Raw genomic sequence first — 14,547 nt, forward strand, 5'->3', positions numbered from 1 at the left:
GGGTTGGTTCTTTTTGGTACGGGAAAAGAGGGTCGTCTCCTAACTGCATGCAAGCCCTGGAGAGGATTATTTAAAGAGGGGAGGGTCATAATCTTCATAATTTATATGTTCTGTCATTTAAAAAATAATTGCTGGAAGGAAAATTTACATCAACCCAGTAACCATGTGACTCCAAGAATCTAGACTTGCAAAAGCACAAGAACCTGAAGTAGTCAGTGAAGCAAAGACTACTGCAAGGTGGGTTCTCATGGCTACTAAGGCAGGGAAGAAAAAGCAGGTAGGAGAAAATCAAAGCCATTTGATAAAATGCCCAGAAAACAAAAAATACAAGTGAAAAGACCAGGACTGGTATCTCTTCTACTCTCAGTTTCAACGTTGAATATGACCAAGTATCAGAGATCCATAGGGTCTGGACAAGCACAGGACAGATAATCAATTCAGAATTCAGACAGAGGCTTTATATTGAAGAACCTATCCCTGCATGGTTTCTGTCTCTGCTGGATGGTGGCAGCAGGGGACAGAAATCAAAAGAGTGACTTCAACTTATCTAATCAGCAGAATTGCTGCACAGGTTCTCTCCTTGAATAGGATTTGTCACATCTCAGTCAAGGGGAAGGGGATAAAAATCATCAGTCTACCATCCACAAGATGCTGTCGCTGGCTTTGTCCTCCCAGCGGTGTATGTGGTTATTACTTGGGCAAACGGAATGCAGAACTGAATGAGCTCAAGAGTCAAAACTCAACATGTAAAGTTGCAAAAAAATCAGTATTATGTTAGTTATTTATATTGTAATATGTGCTCTGGCTCCTTTTCTATCAGGACAGTGCAGTTTCCCACAAGAATCTTAAGTCTAAATAATGGTACATGCCCCTCAAACTCTCTAATTGATGTATTTACCTAAGAGCTAAGTTTTCCTGTTCAATCAAGTTGGAAAAATTTAAGGGAGTAACAATGCCAAAATCTCTGTCAGACAAATGACAACGAGTACCAGTCCTCTTTTCTCTCTAGCTGGGGCATCATTCCTATCACTAGGAATGAAGATGATATAAATTAGCAACTCTTATCCACCACATAGCAAATAAACATTTAGATTGTGACCACCTAGCAGCAAAATACAGTTAAAGACAAAATGCAGTAAAAATGCTTTCTGTAGAATTATTCCAAGGACCCAATGAACGTTGGTAGCAGACCCATCAAAACAGTTCTGAAGTTTGACACATCTGCTCATTGAGACTGATGTATCACCCCAGAGTATCACTTAAACAATCAATATATATAAAAAGATAACTATAAAATCTTATACACAAATTACCAGTTTTTCCTTGTTATTTAAGAATTACACTGATTTTATTTTCCTCGTATAAAAGGAGACATTTTACTCTGTGTTGATTTAACAAATATTCTTAATATATTCACAACAATAAAGCAGCTAAAAAGCTATTCTAATCTCTAAAAGAATCTTTATCATCTGCACATGTGTATATACTGTAAACAATCACTCTGAAAAATATTTTTGTTAAAGTGATTATATTGCACTCAGAACTCTGGGATTCTTGTCCTCCTTTCTCATATTAAATCAAAGGTCAACTTCATAAAATGGAACTTTAATTTTCTACTAAAAACAAGTAGGCATGCAATCAATATAGTACAACTTATTGAAAATGTCAGAAAAAGGGCATGTGATTGGTTATGAAACTGGAGTAAGGAACAATTCTCAGATAGGCCACATAAGAGTAGTATATTGTAAACATTTTGCTGGCTCTAAGGTGTTGCAGATGCTGCAGAAAGTGCAGTCTAGTTCAGCACCCAAGAGGTACAAAGAATCTGCTCAAGTGTTCTGTACTTCAGAGAATTTCCATGCAGCAATGGCACGTGTAAGAGACGACACAAAAAGACAGTGTAATGAAACAGAGGCGATTACTCAGTGAATACCGACCCCATAAAAACAGAGCCAATCTTTATAAGTTCACTGTAATCGTTAAATGCAAGTTTTCCGGGTCTTTACATTTTCTAAAACAGCAATGAAATTGTCGCTCTCGCTGCAAATGAAGTACAGAACTGGATTCCCTACTTGTAACTTACACGGACTGTATCCCAGTGGCAGTCTGGACATTACCCCCAGCCTAAAATATCCCCACAAGTTACCATAATGCAGAATGTCACCTTGCTTTTTACAAGAGTTTGCAAGAATGACGCCCTTTTCCATGCACTGGCTGGAGAAACAAAAGAAATGGAGAGGGGGGGAAACAAAAAGAGGAATGCAGTGTCCTCATGCAGAAAAAGAAATCCTCAGTCAGTGTAAAGAGGCCACAGATCTTTAAAATTCAAATGAAGGCTGTTTTCTCCACTCAGTTGTACAAGAAAATGATTTCTCTATCACAGCCATTATCTTCAGGTAACATAATATCTTTGGAATCCCTGAGATACTACAGCTCCATGTAACCACCTCGGACAGATGGAGAGACCACTCAGTATACAAATGAACAAGGTGTAAGCCAATACATAGCACCCTGAGTTGCAAGTGAAACAACAGCAATGGGCAACCCATTCCTCAACAGCCAAGAGATGCAGGAGAATGTGCAGAGGAGCAATTATAAGATAGATACCACACAGGAGAACAGAAAAAACTGAAGTATTTCTAAAAGGCCTTTCCCTGTTGTCAGAGCAGTGAAGAAAAAGACAACAGTCAGAGGGAAGAGCTCCAAGAGAAAGGCCCTGAAGAAATATGGCCACCTAGATGTACAGTAGAACAGTAATGCAAAAGCAAAGACAAGTTAGGTGGTCTTGTTCCAAGTGCACCCCAAAGGTCAAGAACTCCAGCAATGACTAAGAACTGTCAGTGATCACCGACCTGCACTCTGGATATAAACCAGGAATATAAACAGATACTTTCCCCCCTGCAACTACAGAAAAAATACAAAGAGGAAAAATACAAAGTCACAATCAAATCACAGAATACTTTCCGTAGTCAAAAATTAAATACTGGCTTCAGAACCAATACAGTCATCTGCTCTGTATCCTAAATAGGGTTAATTGTAAAAAAGAGGTGCTTGTAAAATCTTTTAGGTTTTAAATATTTTATTTCCCAGTATATTGCTAGATAATTTTGCAGTTAAACCAAAAAGGAAGAAATATCAGAGATGAATATGAAATACTTACAACTAGAAAATGGTTGCTGAGCCATCTGAATTTCTGTAAAGGCATCAATAAAAATGTAAAAACATGGTCTTACAAAATTAATTACAATCTGAAATGCCAGATTGTCTTCACAATGGCCACAATATGAATACTGATGGATTTCTGCAACCAAAAACTAATTGTGACGTTGCCAAAAGATGGCTTAATACAGCAATCAAAACATCTCTGAGAATTGGGACTTGTATTTCTGCCATTTCCTATTCTCTCAGCTATTCATCATTCAGTAAGCAATTCTCATTAGAAAAAAAATGCTACCTGGTCACAATTATACCCTCTTATGGAGTTGTGCTATATGTCTCAATACATTCTTGGACGAATGAAGAAGAGTGGATAAAAAGATGAGTAGAAATAGACATCCTATAAAAACCACTTGTAAAGTATTGTAAGTCTGGAAAATATCTGTGGCATTACACAGGCTGATGTGAAGAGAAAAGTTGCAATTTAACCATTTCATGAATATGAACAATGCACTTGTTCCCAGCCATTTAGAATGATCTGACATTCCAAATGTTCATAAAAATTGGGTAATAAAAGAATTAAGTCAATACCCTTAAGTACAATAAATAATGGTGTTTATTATGGTCGGGGCTGACCACGAGCGTTTGTTCCGTATCTGCTTGGGACATTTGTAAAACCAGTCCTGAATCCTTGAGCTGCTCCCATCCCCGGAATTCCAAGTCCTTGATTGAGTACACTGCTGTAGGGTGTGGATCCATGATTAAAGCCCAGTCCATAGGGCTTTGTCTGAGTGTTTAAAAGGATGACCGGACTCACATTTTTGCCTGGTGTGTTAAAAGAAAATTCTGGCGGTGGGCTGCTGGGCTTAGCTGGAGTGGATGTAACAGGGTTCAAGTTATCAACAGCTTTCAGAGATGGCATTGGAATAACATGATGATCCGAAAGGTTCAGAATATTGTTTGCAATAGGCACAGATGATAAGGTAGGTCTGATCCAGTCATCTTTGAAAATCTGAACGGTCAAAGTAGAGACCAACGTGTATAATCTGTTAGTGACATGAGCAAGTACCATTTGTTCATTTGCATCTCTCCGAATTCGGACATGTACTGATCCAGCCTAGAAAGTGATAAAAATAAGTTGGCTGTTAACTGTTACTTCAATAAAGATTCTCTCTATGCATTAAAGAAGAAGTAAGTTATCCTGCAGAGAATTATGGCAAGACCTTCTGTAGTGGAGACTGCTGACTAAATTAAGAACCTTAATACATAATTCCATACTTAGGATACATTTTGATCTCTCCTAATGCTTTGATCTCTTATGAACGTCTCAAGATCATAATTCAAGAAAAGTGAGTCTTAAAACCAAACTATACAATACAACATGTGATGGCAGGAAAGGCAATGGTTGGGGATTAAAAATGGCTCAAAAGAAGAACAAAGTGAAGACAAACTTCCTATGCCAAACTGAGGCAAAAGTGTCATCACTGTGTTGTTGGAGCAAGCAAAGAGGACAATGTGCAGGGCAAACAGGCTCAGATGGGGACCATCAGCAAGAACAGCAGCAATGGCTGTGTGGAGCTCAGGCCTAGAGCTTTTTCTGAAAGTGCATGTAACTGCAGGCTCCCCCTGCTTTCCTCTCAGTAACATTATCTCATTGACCTTGATCTACTGCTGCAGAAGAGAGCAGGACACAACACAGAACCCCTCACATGCTTTTTCAGTACATATTTAATAAAGAACGTGGTTCACGGTTTGTGCTGTACAAGCCATTTTTACATCAGATGGTGCAGCTGAAAACATCCAGGTCTCAGGACGGTTCTACTACAATCTGGAAGATGTCAATAGCTAAATATGCATACAAAGTTTTTGTAAATATCTGTCATCAATCCAACAATGCTGTGATCCAATATTTTGGGTGACTGAATAGTAAACTGAAAGCTGTTTTCACATCAGCAAGTAGGGACTGCAGCCTTTTTCTCTTTTTTTTAAAAAGGGTAGCATACTGGAAGAATTCAGAAGTAGACAAATAACCTAGGAGTATTAATTTTCCGGCTGTCACAACGTCCCTCATCAACTTATGAATAACCAAGTTCTGTGTGATCATTCTGTATTAACAAAAAACCCAAATCCCTCCCCCCCCAAAAAAACCTACACAAAAAAAAACCCCAAACCAACCAAAACCAACCAAATAAAAAAACCCAAACAAAGAAAACCCCCACCCTTCTCTTTTTTTTTATTGGTACTCAACTCAATACTTTTGTTCTACCTTCTCCCCGAGAAATGCTGAAAAAATACAATTCTACTGTCTACTGTAGACTTTTGGTACCTGAAGGGTTATAATTTTCTTCTCTCTTCCTAGAGAATTTACACTAACACACCATTTGAAAAACGTCTTTACTATTGTTTGGGATTTTCTTCACTGCCAAAATACAAAAGAAATTCTACAGTTGCAAAATGCATGCTTTAATCCAGAACTGCAGTATACATTAATAATATTACCCAATAGCAAGGTTTTTAAAAAATATAAAGGGCAGGGGAAGAGAAGTTGTGCAATAAAGCACAAGGACTGTGTACTGACTCCATCAATTTTTTAATAGTTAAGATTTTAGAAGAAATATTTTTACTTAAATAAAAAGTTTGAAGTAGCAATTGACGACTTATTTTTAGAGGTTAAAAAGACAATAGACATAACTTACCAAAGTGCCAAAACCTAATGTCCAAAAGTGCTCATTTCGAACTTCCAATACACCATCCAAAGTTGAAACCTAATTTTACACAAACATCCACAAATATGAAAATAAATTAGAAGTTTCAAATCCCTTTAGAAATGTACTTTTATGCATACATAACTGAATAACACATAATTTTCAGTAGTGAAATAACAGCTCTATACACAAAACAGATGACATCTGCTAATACCAGTACTGCTTATCTACTACTTTTCTATCCTTAGACATCCAAATCAATAAAAAAAGATTTAAGGAACTTATTTCAAGTAACTATTGCTGACAAATTGCAGTATGTTCTCAACTCAATACGCTGTAAGTCAACAGCTGCCTGTATTCCTTTTCCTCCCCTAACTCATATTTGTAAACCACTTCAGTGGTAGCTCAAATTTAAATAAAAACAGACTTCACTACTTAAACAGATTTGTTCCAGACACCTGGATTTCACTATAAATCTTTGAAAGCAAGTTTCATATTTTCTACATGCAGTTGAAAAATAATATTAGAAAAATAATTTTTTAGCAATCTTCTTGGACTACTCAGAAAAACTCTTAATAATCCTGAATGCTTATTTAGTTAGCTGTGCACTCTGTGCTATGTATTATACACTGGCTTACCTCTCTAAGAAGTTTATCTAACTGGCCAATCACATGAGGTGGCGTTGTCTTAAAAAAGAAGAGGACAAAAAAAAGAAAAAGTTATAATAAAGACTAACTGGCCCTGTTTAAATAAGAAAGTCTTTAAGTTTGGTCTACCTATGCAAGAAACCAATGGCATTAAACAATAAAGTCTTATGACTTCATGATGCATATTTCCACTACCCTTAAAATTCTTATAGCACATCACAAATTTCCATGGGAACACTTCCTATTCACGTTTAAAACAGACTTTAAGGTTTGTTTGTTTGTTTATTTTTTTAAATGAGGACATTTAACAAAACTGAAACCACAAAACCCATTGTTTTGTGACAGTGCCTTACCTGGAGCAGCACTTTCCCACTGTAGACACTCATGGGATACATGGTACCAAACGTCATCAGAGCAATTGCTATAGCAGACGCTGTGTCTACAGCAAAATAATTGCTGGAGAGAAAGAGCAATTTTAAATAAAAACTCCTATTTACATTTTTGAAAGGCAGAATAACTTTCTCATGATTCTTTTTCATTCTTTTAAGCTATATACAGCTACAGAATATTATACGTACATAATCTCATTTGAACTATACATCTTGGAAAATAGACAAACGCATCTGTGGAGCTGCAATGCCATTCATACAGAATACAGCTCTAGATGAGATCATTCCTTTCATGTAAAAAATGGATTTTCCCACAGACTGGATACAAAAAGTTACTTTTTTTAAAACAACAACTGTACGTACTTAATTTCGATGAGCATATATGTAATGCAAAGAGCTAGAGCTCCAGCAATATCAATCAAGACAAAAGGGTTCATCCGTGGCAGAAAGATGCTACTTAATCCTGGGATGATTCCACAAATACTGTAACAAAGCAGGAAAAGCAGTTGTCAGCCAGCTGTTCACCATTATTACTTCAAAACCCCAAAGTTACACCCACTATTTCAGCACTGGACTTCAAACACACCTTGCTGTCACAGCATATGATGAGTACTATAAAGGCCCTTCTAATTCTGCTTAAAGGCTGCTGTCAGCAAAGATTAATCAAATTTAGATCCATGTCACATTCTCTCCCATATTTAATACCTGACTCTTCCATCTTAAAAAAAATTTGCCTTTAATCTATCTCCTCATCTACAAAACATTATATTATGCTTATCTTTATGCAGTTTTTCTACATGTTAAAATACATATCTTGTGCCAGTTTTTTTTTGTTTTCTGGTAACTCAGCTGGCTGTGTCAGCCATATGCAACACAAGTACTTCACAGGTTCCGATACTGTTCCTACATATGGCTAAGTCTTGAGGGGTTTGCATATCACTAGTCTACAATCCATCTGCCAACTTAATGTGCAAAAGTGTTCTAAAGCCAAAGCTAACTAACTCATGGAGTCTGAAAAGGGGAAGGAGACCAGCTAGCTAAATAAGAGGAGACCAAAAAAACCCATGAGGGAACACTGGGAAAAGTTATTTATTTACAGCTACCTCCTATCAATGGGAGTATGAAGAGAGAAAGGAGGTTCTGTACTTCCCAGTGAATACAACTGCATGTCACGTCATGGAAAATTTTAAAGGCAGGGACAACATGAAATATTTTGTTGTTCTGTTTAGAGCCAACCTATGTTTAGACATCATGTGCTTGCCTGCTCCTGTAAGAATCTTAATCAACATAATTATATACAGGTGCAGATAATTTGTAATCAGCACTGCTCCACATAAGGCATCTAAAATAGCTGAATACATACTATTTTTTTTTAAATTATTATTATTGGCATAATTGCATACAGGTTAACTCAAAACCCTGTAATAATTCTACACTCTCGATCTCAGACCCCTTCAAGTTACCCATAAATGGTCCTTCCCCATCACACTGTGTTTCTACACTAACAAAAGAAAAACTCTGCTACTGTCTGTGATTTCTATCCAACTTTTTTTTTTTCTTCTTTATATTCAAACTCGAGGTACTTGGGCAACCCAATTATGAGTCTTCCAAAACTATTTTGCAGAATTTGGGTCTGATGCCCATATAATATAAATTCTTCTGTTTAACAAGTCAGCGTTCTCTGCTTTCCTCAACTGTAAAAAGATCACAACACCCAGAAACAGATGGACTTTGAAGCATAGTTAACATGTTTTACAATATGGTTTAACATTCTTATTTCAATACTGACAGATACTTGGAAGAACATGTATGCATTAAAATAACCTTTTTTGACATCTGACAGGATTATTTGCAAACAATGTTATCTTGCATTCAGATATCCAACACAAGCAAGAGAATTAACAGACATGATGAATGAGCAACACTGCTTCTGTCCCTGGAAGACACAGAATTTCCAGTGTCCTGCTGGACAGATGAGGAGTTTCCATAGCTATGTTTCTGTGAGTAATCTATTTCATGTATCATATTTAAACTTAACCATCTCAGTCATTTCCCCAGCCCACACAGTAAATAAACACAAATTACTACAAAATGTATCACTCAGGTAATGAATGCTGAGAAACGCAGTTCAAGTATGTACAAGATAATGCTAGTTTTTCTCATCTCATTCAAGGAGAATCACATACAACGTACTGAACACATACATTCAAAAGGAAATATATCCAGGAAGGTATTTTTCTGTTAGACTGATGCATCTGAGAAATCTGAGAGTGTTTGCTCTAGAGTTCATACATTAAATCTACACTAGGTAAAGCTATTTTAAAAGCTCTAATACAACAGTTTATGCCACAACACCTACCCAAATTGTTATTATACACACAAAACCAACATTGCCTTCTAGAAGTTAACAATTTTGAAAAACAATATAAAAGCTTTACCTTCTACTAAGATCTGCAACATGCTCCTGAAGCCAACTTGTGCTGGCAGCTGCAAAAAAAAAGAGGGTAATAAAGTTACCGCAAGTAAAGGTATCCATTTTTAAGTACATAAGTTTTATTTTAAGGAAAGAATCCAATAAACACTGTGAAGGAGTAAATGTATCTCAACAGATTCACTGGCACATGAAAAAAACCAAACTCTTTTCCAGGCAGTAAGTAAAACACGCATCTTGTAATAATTTGAAGGGATTAAATACAAATATAATTGCAGATTATAACCATTATCTTTTGTATAAGATGAAGTATAATGTATAATATGTAATTGTTACTATAGGCAATTTACAGTTAGATGGAATGAATGCAAGCCCAATTCACAATGAAAGAGGTAAAAGAGCTGTTAAGAAGAATTATTACATTATTTTTATCCATTAATATAGCCATAAAATGTCTTCCAAGTTCTGCTGTCAGATGACCTTCACTGGTTGAATCCAAAAGACTGAAAATAAAGGGAACTTCAACATTAAAATGGCCCTTAACTTATCATATTAATGAGTACATTCTACTCAGAGCCTTATAAGCAACCTGGAGTTGAAAATCAGATGGCAATTTTAAACTGCATGAGGTTATAATAGCAATGTATGCCCCCTAGTTAAGAAAGTTACCAGACAAGTTACACCTTAATAAAAATATGAACATTAAGATCTTATCTCGGTTGTTGTTATGGTTTAATTAATCACATACCTTCAGAGACATAAGCAAAAGGCTTATTCCTAATGGAAAGCATTGTAAATAAGTTGAAAAAGAGGGCCACGAAAGTACCAACCAGCAGTCGTCCCCTAGGGAGGAGAAAATAAGTATCTTAATTTCATACCATCACAAACTATATTAAGCTATATAAAACTATATATAAATATACATAAATGTATGGTAAAACTACAGTTATTACATCAAGCTGTAATTACTAGAAACAATACCAAAATACTTCGCTTGGTATCTTTCACTGAGGATGAAAACAAAGAGTAAGATAAACTAGTGTAATGCTTAATAACTGGCAGTGTATTACCACTGTAAGGGTTACATGAGATCACTGACCTTTGTACATTACTGCTATCACATTAGGCTGTACCTAAGGTTGAGTAACAGTTCTTAACTAATTACATACGTTTGTCCTTTGAAGATATGAATAAATTGTCCCCTCATCAGCACAGCTAAAAACATTAGTTTCCTACAGTATGCCCCTATCCTTTTTCTAGAACTACAACTTCACCATACATCCCATGCCCCAGACTTTCACCATGTAACACCTTCTTTTCCTTTCCACACGTTCTTTAGAGTCTTCATGACCTTTGCAACACCTTCAGCTCCCTCATGACCACAGCATCCTTCCCCTCAACATAGCAGGCCTCCTAAGAGGCCTCGATAAGAAATGAGAGTAACTAAACTAGAAAAACCAGTGATATATAGTTAAATCATTATTTAAGAGAGCATCAGAATTACATTTCAATCGTACCTTGAAAAAACTGTTTGTAATACTTGAAACATAGTTTGAAATAAATGCCAAGGTAGCAAAAGCAATTTGGTGTTGAATGTACTTACATAACTAGTACACGATAGATTAAGAATTAGAAACATAAAGGGACACAGACACATTTTACATGTCAAAATAATTTCTTACGTGTGTATCTCAGGCTGTTCCAGAAATCGCTCTGCACTACAAAAATAATTGAAAATTTGAGTTATGTTCATACAGTAGAATATTGAAACCTGAAGCGTACTTTTATAGTTCTGAATATGCCATTCATAAACAAAAACTAATGGATACAGTATTGAAAAAAAATGAACTGCTTAAATAAACACAGCAATTTTTAAAAGCATTGACAGCATTTAACACTGAATCAAAGCAGATGTGATCTAGATTTTCCAAATATTTCCAAACTGTGCCACATAGGTGCTAGCTACCATGAGTGCTGCCACCACAGTTGGTGACCACAAAAACCTAAGTCTGAAACTTCTGACTTACAGCCTCTCACTAAGTAAGGTCAAATAAAGTAGACATTGGACACTGTGGTAGAGATACTGGTCTTTTTTTTTTACCCACCAGTAAATTACCAAATGAGATGTAACAGAAAAAACTATGATCTGCTTTGATGCTGGAAAATTTGGAGGTTTTGACAGTGGGTCCATTCCAGTGTACTGTCAGTACAACAGGTCAACCTTACAGTGCAAAATCGCTAAGTTGTTAATGCAGCCGTTTATATAGAAAATCAAGCCCTTGGATAGAAAAAGGGAAGGTACACTGCCCCAGTTTTACATTCCAGATATTAACAAAAGCCTCTTCATTTTTAATCACTAAAATAATTTTTTAGGCTAGCCTCCTGAAACAGAAATGCTTCCAAGCACAGATGGTATGTCAAATTAATATATGAGCAAATTTTGAGGGAGTGAAGCAGTTGATAGTTTGAACATTCAGATCCTTAATATATTACGTAGCTGCTTTACTTCACTAACAGAAGTAAAACAGAAAAAAATAATTTAAAAAAAGTTTTATTTGTTAATGAACTTAAAAAGTGAAGATGCATAAGGAAATGCACCAAGTTAATTACCAAACATTTTGGAAAAAATATATTCTTAAAGACATTGAATCTTTCTCTTGAGAGCTGTTTAATTATATTTATCAATTCCTATCATTACATCTAAAGCCTACATGTAGCATAATAAATGTAAGTGGTAGGGTTTAGCAATATTTTAAAGAAATTTTTTCTAAAAAATCCTTTTCTAAAAGAAGTTTTTCCTAAAATATCCCTAAAATAGTAGAATGCATACGCTTTTGCTCTATCTGGACCATATCACAGAATCACAGATTCACCGAATATGCCGATTTGGAAGGGACCCACAAAAATCATCAAGAGTCCAACTCTTAGCCATTAACAGGACCATCCCCAAGAGTCACACCATGTGCCTGAGAGTATCAACTAAACGCTTCTGTCAGGTCTGGTGCTGTGACTACTTCCCTGCGGAGCCTGTTCCAGCACCCAACCACCCCCTCTAGCGAAGAATATTTTCATCCATTACAAAAAGTTAAAGAAAACAGTACACAACCTACCTTTCTTTTAGTATAAAAAGAGCACCAAGCTGTGCCAGAACTGTAGATGCAAATACGGCTAGAACTTCAAACCTTTCAAACCTGAAATTTGAGAATTAAGTTTAGGAACAACGAACAATGCATCAAACGGACTCTTTTCCATACAGTACCCAGCAGGATAGACCTACTCTTTCCAATTCCCTCAAGAGCAGACAGATGGGAAGAAACTGGAAGTTTTACAGAGTGGGCATTATTTTCAGTTTAAGTCAAATACTCCACTTACCAGATACAGCTTAAAATTAAGTATTTCTTAATTCTTCTTCCCGTCCCTCCCCTACTCTGTAACTGTTCTTTACATCATCAGTCTTGGCCCTCCTTATTTTTGGGCTCTTTCACACACGAATTATTACTCATGGCTGTTAGGGGATCCAGGCAGTGATAGTCAGCAACATATTAGATGTTGCATTATCAAACACCAGATCTTATTATTAGTACTTACCCAAATGAATAGACTGGGCTGGGTTTCTTCATCATTACCCAGTAGCTTATTAAACATGTTATCAAACTGAAAAAAAAAAAGGGGGAAAATTAGACTATGATAAATAACTGCAGCCTTTACAAACTAGATGATCTACAAATACACTTGAGCCATCAGAACTCCACAAACAAATATAACCACACCTTACCCTGATTCAACAACTCCATTGCTGTCACAGTGACTGCTCCAGTGAATCCAGAAAAGGTTGTGCTTGGGAATAAAGCTGAGACTGCACGATGATGTCTCAGTTGGTCCCATAAAAAGGGCAGCAAAGTAGTCGGTCTAATTCCTTACCTCAGGACACATCCTAACGCTGTCCTTATGGCATGCTGTGCTTGCAAAGGCTACCACCAACCTTCTTCAATATAATACATCACCCAGCCTAGATCAAGTTTACCATAACTCCAAATGTAATGCATTTTTCCACTGAGACCCTGACACAAAATAGCATAACCAGTGTTTAATTTGCATGCACTCCATGAGTTTTTCTGAAAGGGACCTGGAGCATACGAGACCAGGTACCCCAGAATCTGACTAACAGGCAAAGGTGATTTGAGAAAATCTTTTTAATACTGTCTGGTATCACACATAGTAATGGAAAGTACAAAGCAAAAGCCAGGGAAAGTATCAAACTACACACTCAGTAAATGCTTCTCTTGCATTTGCTTTCTGAACTTGCCTAGAGATACTATAACCTGAGAAAGACCATTTAAATAAGAAGGAAGCTAATCAGTAAGACAGAAAAACTAAAGAAAAAAGCAAAGAAAGCTTTCCATTAAACTCTTCTTTTAGAGATACACCCGGAATTTGGTTTAGCACTCTAGACTGAGTCTAAGGCCACGGCCAAGTATTGCCTCTCTTTTTCACAGTGTAATTTCTCTACATATATGGCCAAAACATTTACTTTCTTTGGCTGCACTGATGTACACAAGCTCTAATATGACTGGCCATTCACTGAAAGCCACAGGTCTCTCTTGCTATCTTCTTTCCAAGCTTTTCTTTCATATCAAACATCTAGAATTCCAATTATTTTATTCCCATGGTACTAGCCTGATTTTTTCAAGGATGAGTCTCACTTACTCTGCCTATTTTTAACTCTATTGACTCATTTGGGCAGTTTTTTTAAACAGGAATCCATATGGATTTGGTGCCACCTCTGCCTTCATGCAGTCCTTTCATAATTAATGACAATGTTAAATCAGACTGGATCAAGAACTCATCCCTACAACTGATGAACAATCACATCCTCATAACCTGATCCTCAGCTGTGCAGAGTGAAAGAAAAAGCAGAGGAAATAATAGTGCTCATACACAAAAGAGTAAATTAATATAGTCAGTAAGACTCTTATAAACAACCAGGAAGATGAGAAAAATGAAATAACCAGAAATTGATTTTTGCAGCAGAATTACTGAGCATTGTTCTCCCTTAGAGCAAATCAAAACTCTTGAAAGAGATCACTGTGAGTTAGGATAATCTTCTAGTCCAACCCTAGAAAAGTTGCCAGGGGTATTCTATCTTCTCCTAAAACTAAAGTTCTACCCAAACAAGAAATACAACATCAAAACTTCCCCCAAGGTGAAAAAGGTATTTT

At 36.4% G+C, this 14,547-nt stretch overlaps 1 protein-coding gene across 2 annotated transcripts in view; it reads right to left on the reverse strand.

Moving 5' to 3' along the window:
* Positions 1–1,329: 1,329 nt before the first annotated feature.
* Positions 1,330–14,547, reverse strand: part of SLC30A6 (solute carrier family 30 member 6) — a 20,665-nt gene continuing 7,447 nt past the window's right edge. The window contains exons 5-14 of one of the 2 annotated variants that reach the window (XM_027901469.1): positions 12,917–12,982; positions 12,439–12,519; positions 11,011–11,046; positions 10,077–10,171; positions 9,336–9,384; positions 7,261–7,380; positions 6,862–6,964; positions 6,500–6,547; positions 5,853–5,921; positions 1,330–4,273 (exon numbers count right to left, since the gene is read on the reverse strand). In XM_027901469.1, coding sequence (XP_027757270.1) covers positions 3,776–4,273; positions 5,853–5,921; positions 6,500–6,547; positions 6,862–6,964; positions 7,261–7,380; positions 9,336–9,384; positions 10,077–10,171; positions 11,011–11,046; positions 12,439–12,519; positions 12,917–12,982 — 1,165 coding nt within the window. In that variant the 3' untranslated portion in view covers positions 1,330–3,775. The remainder of the gene's footprint in view (positions 4,274–5,852; positions 5,922–6,499; positions 6,548–6,861; positions 6,965–7,260; positions 7,381–9,335; positions 9,385–10,076; positions 10,172–11,010; positions 11,047–12,438; positions 12,520–12,916; positions 12,983–14,547) is intronic. The other variant, XM_027901470.1, reaches the window with a different exon arrangement.

Source organism: Empidonax traillii, unplaced genomic scaffold, assembly GCF_003031625.1.
Source record: "Empidonax traillii isolate 1590-97213 ecotype Southwest subspecies unplaced genomic scaffold, ASM303162v1 scaffold786:size292376, whole genome shotgun sequence".
NCBI lineage: Eukaryota > Metazoa > Chordata > Aves > Passeriformes > Tyrannidae > Empidonax > Empidonax traillii.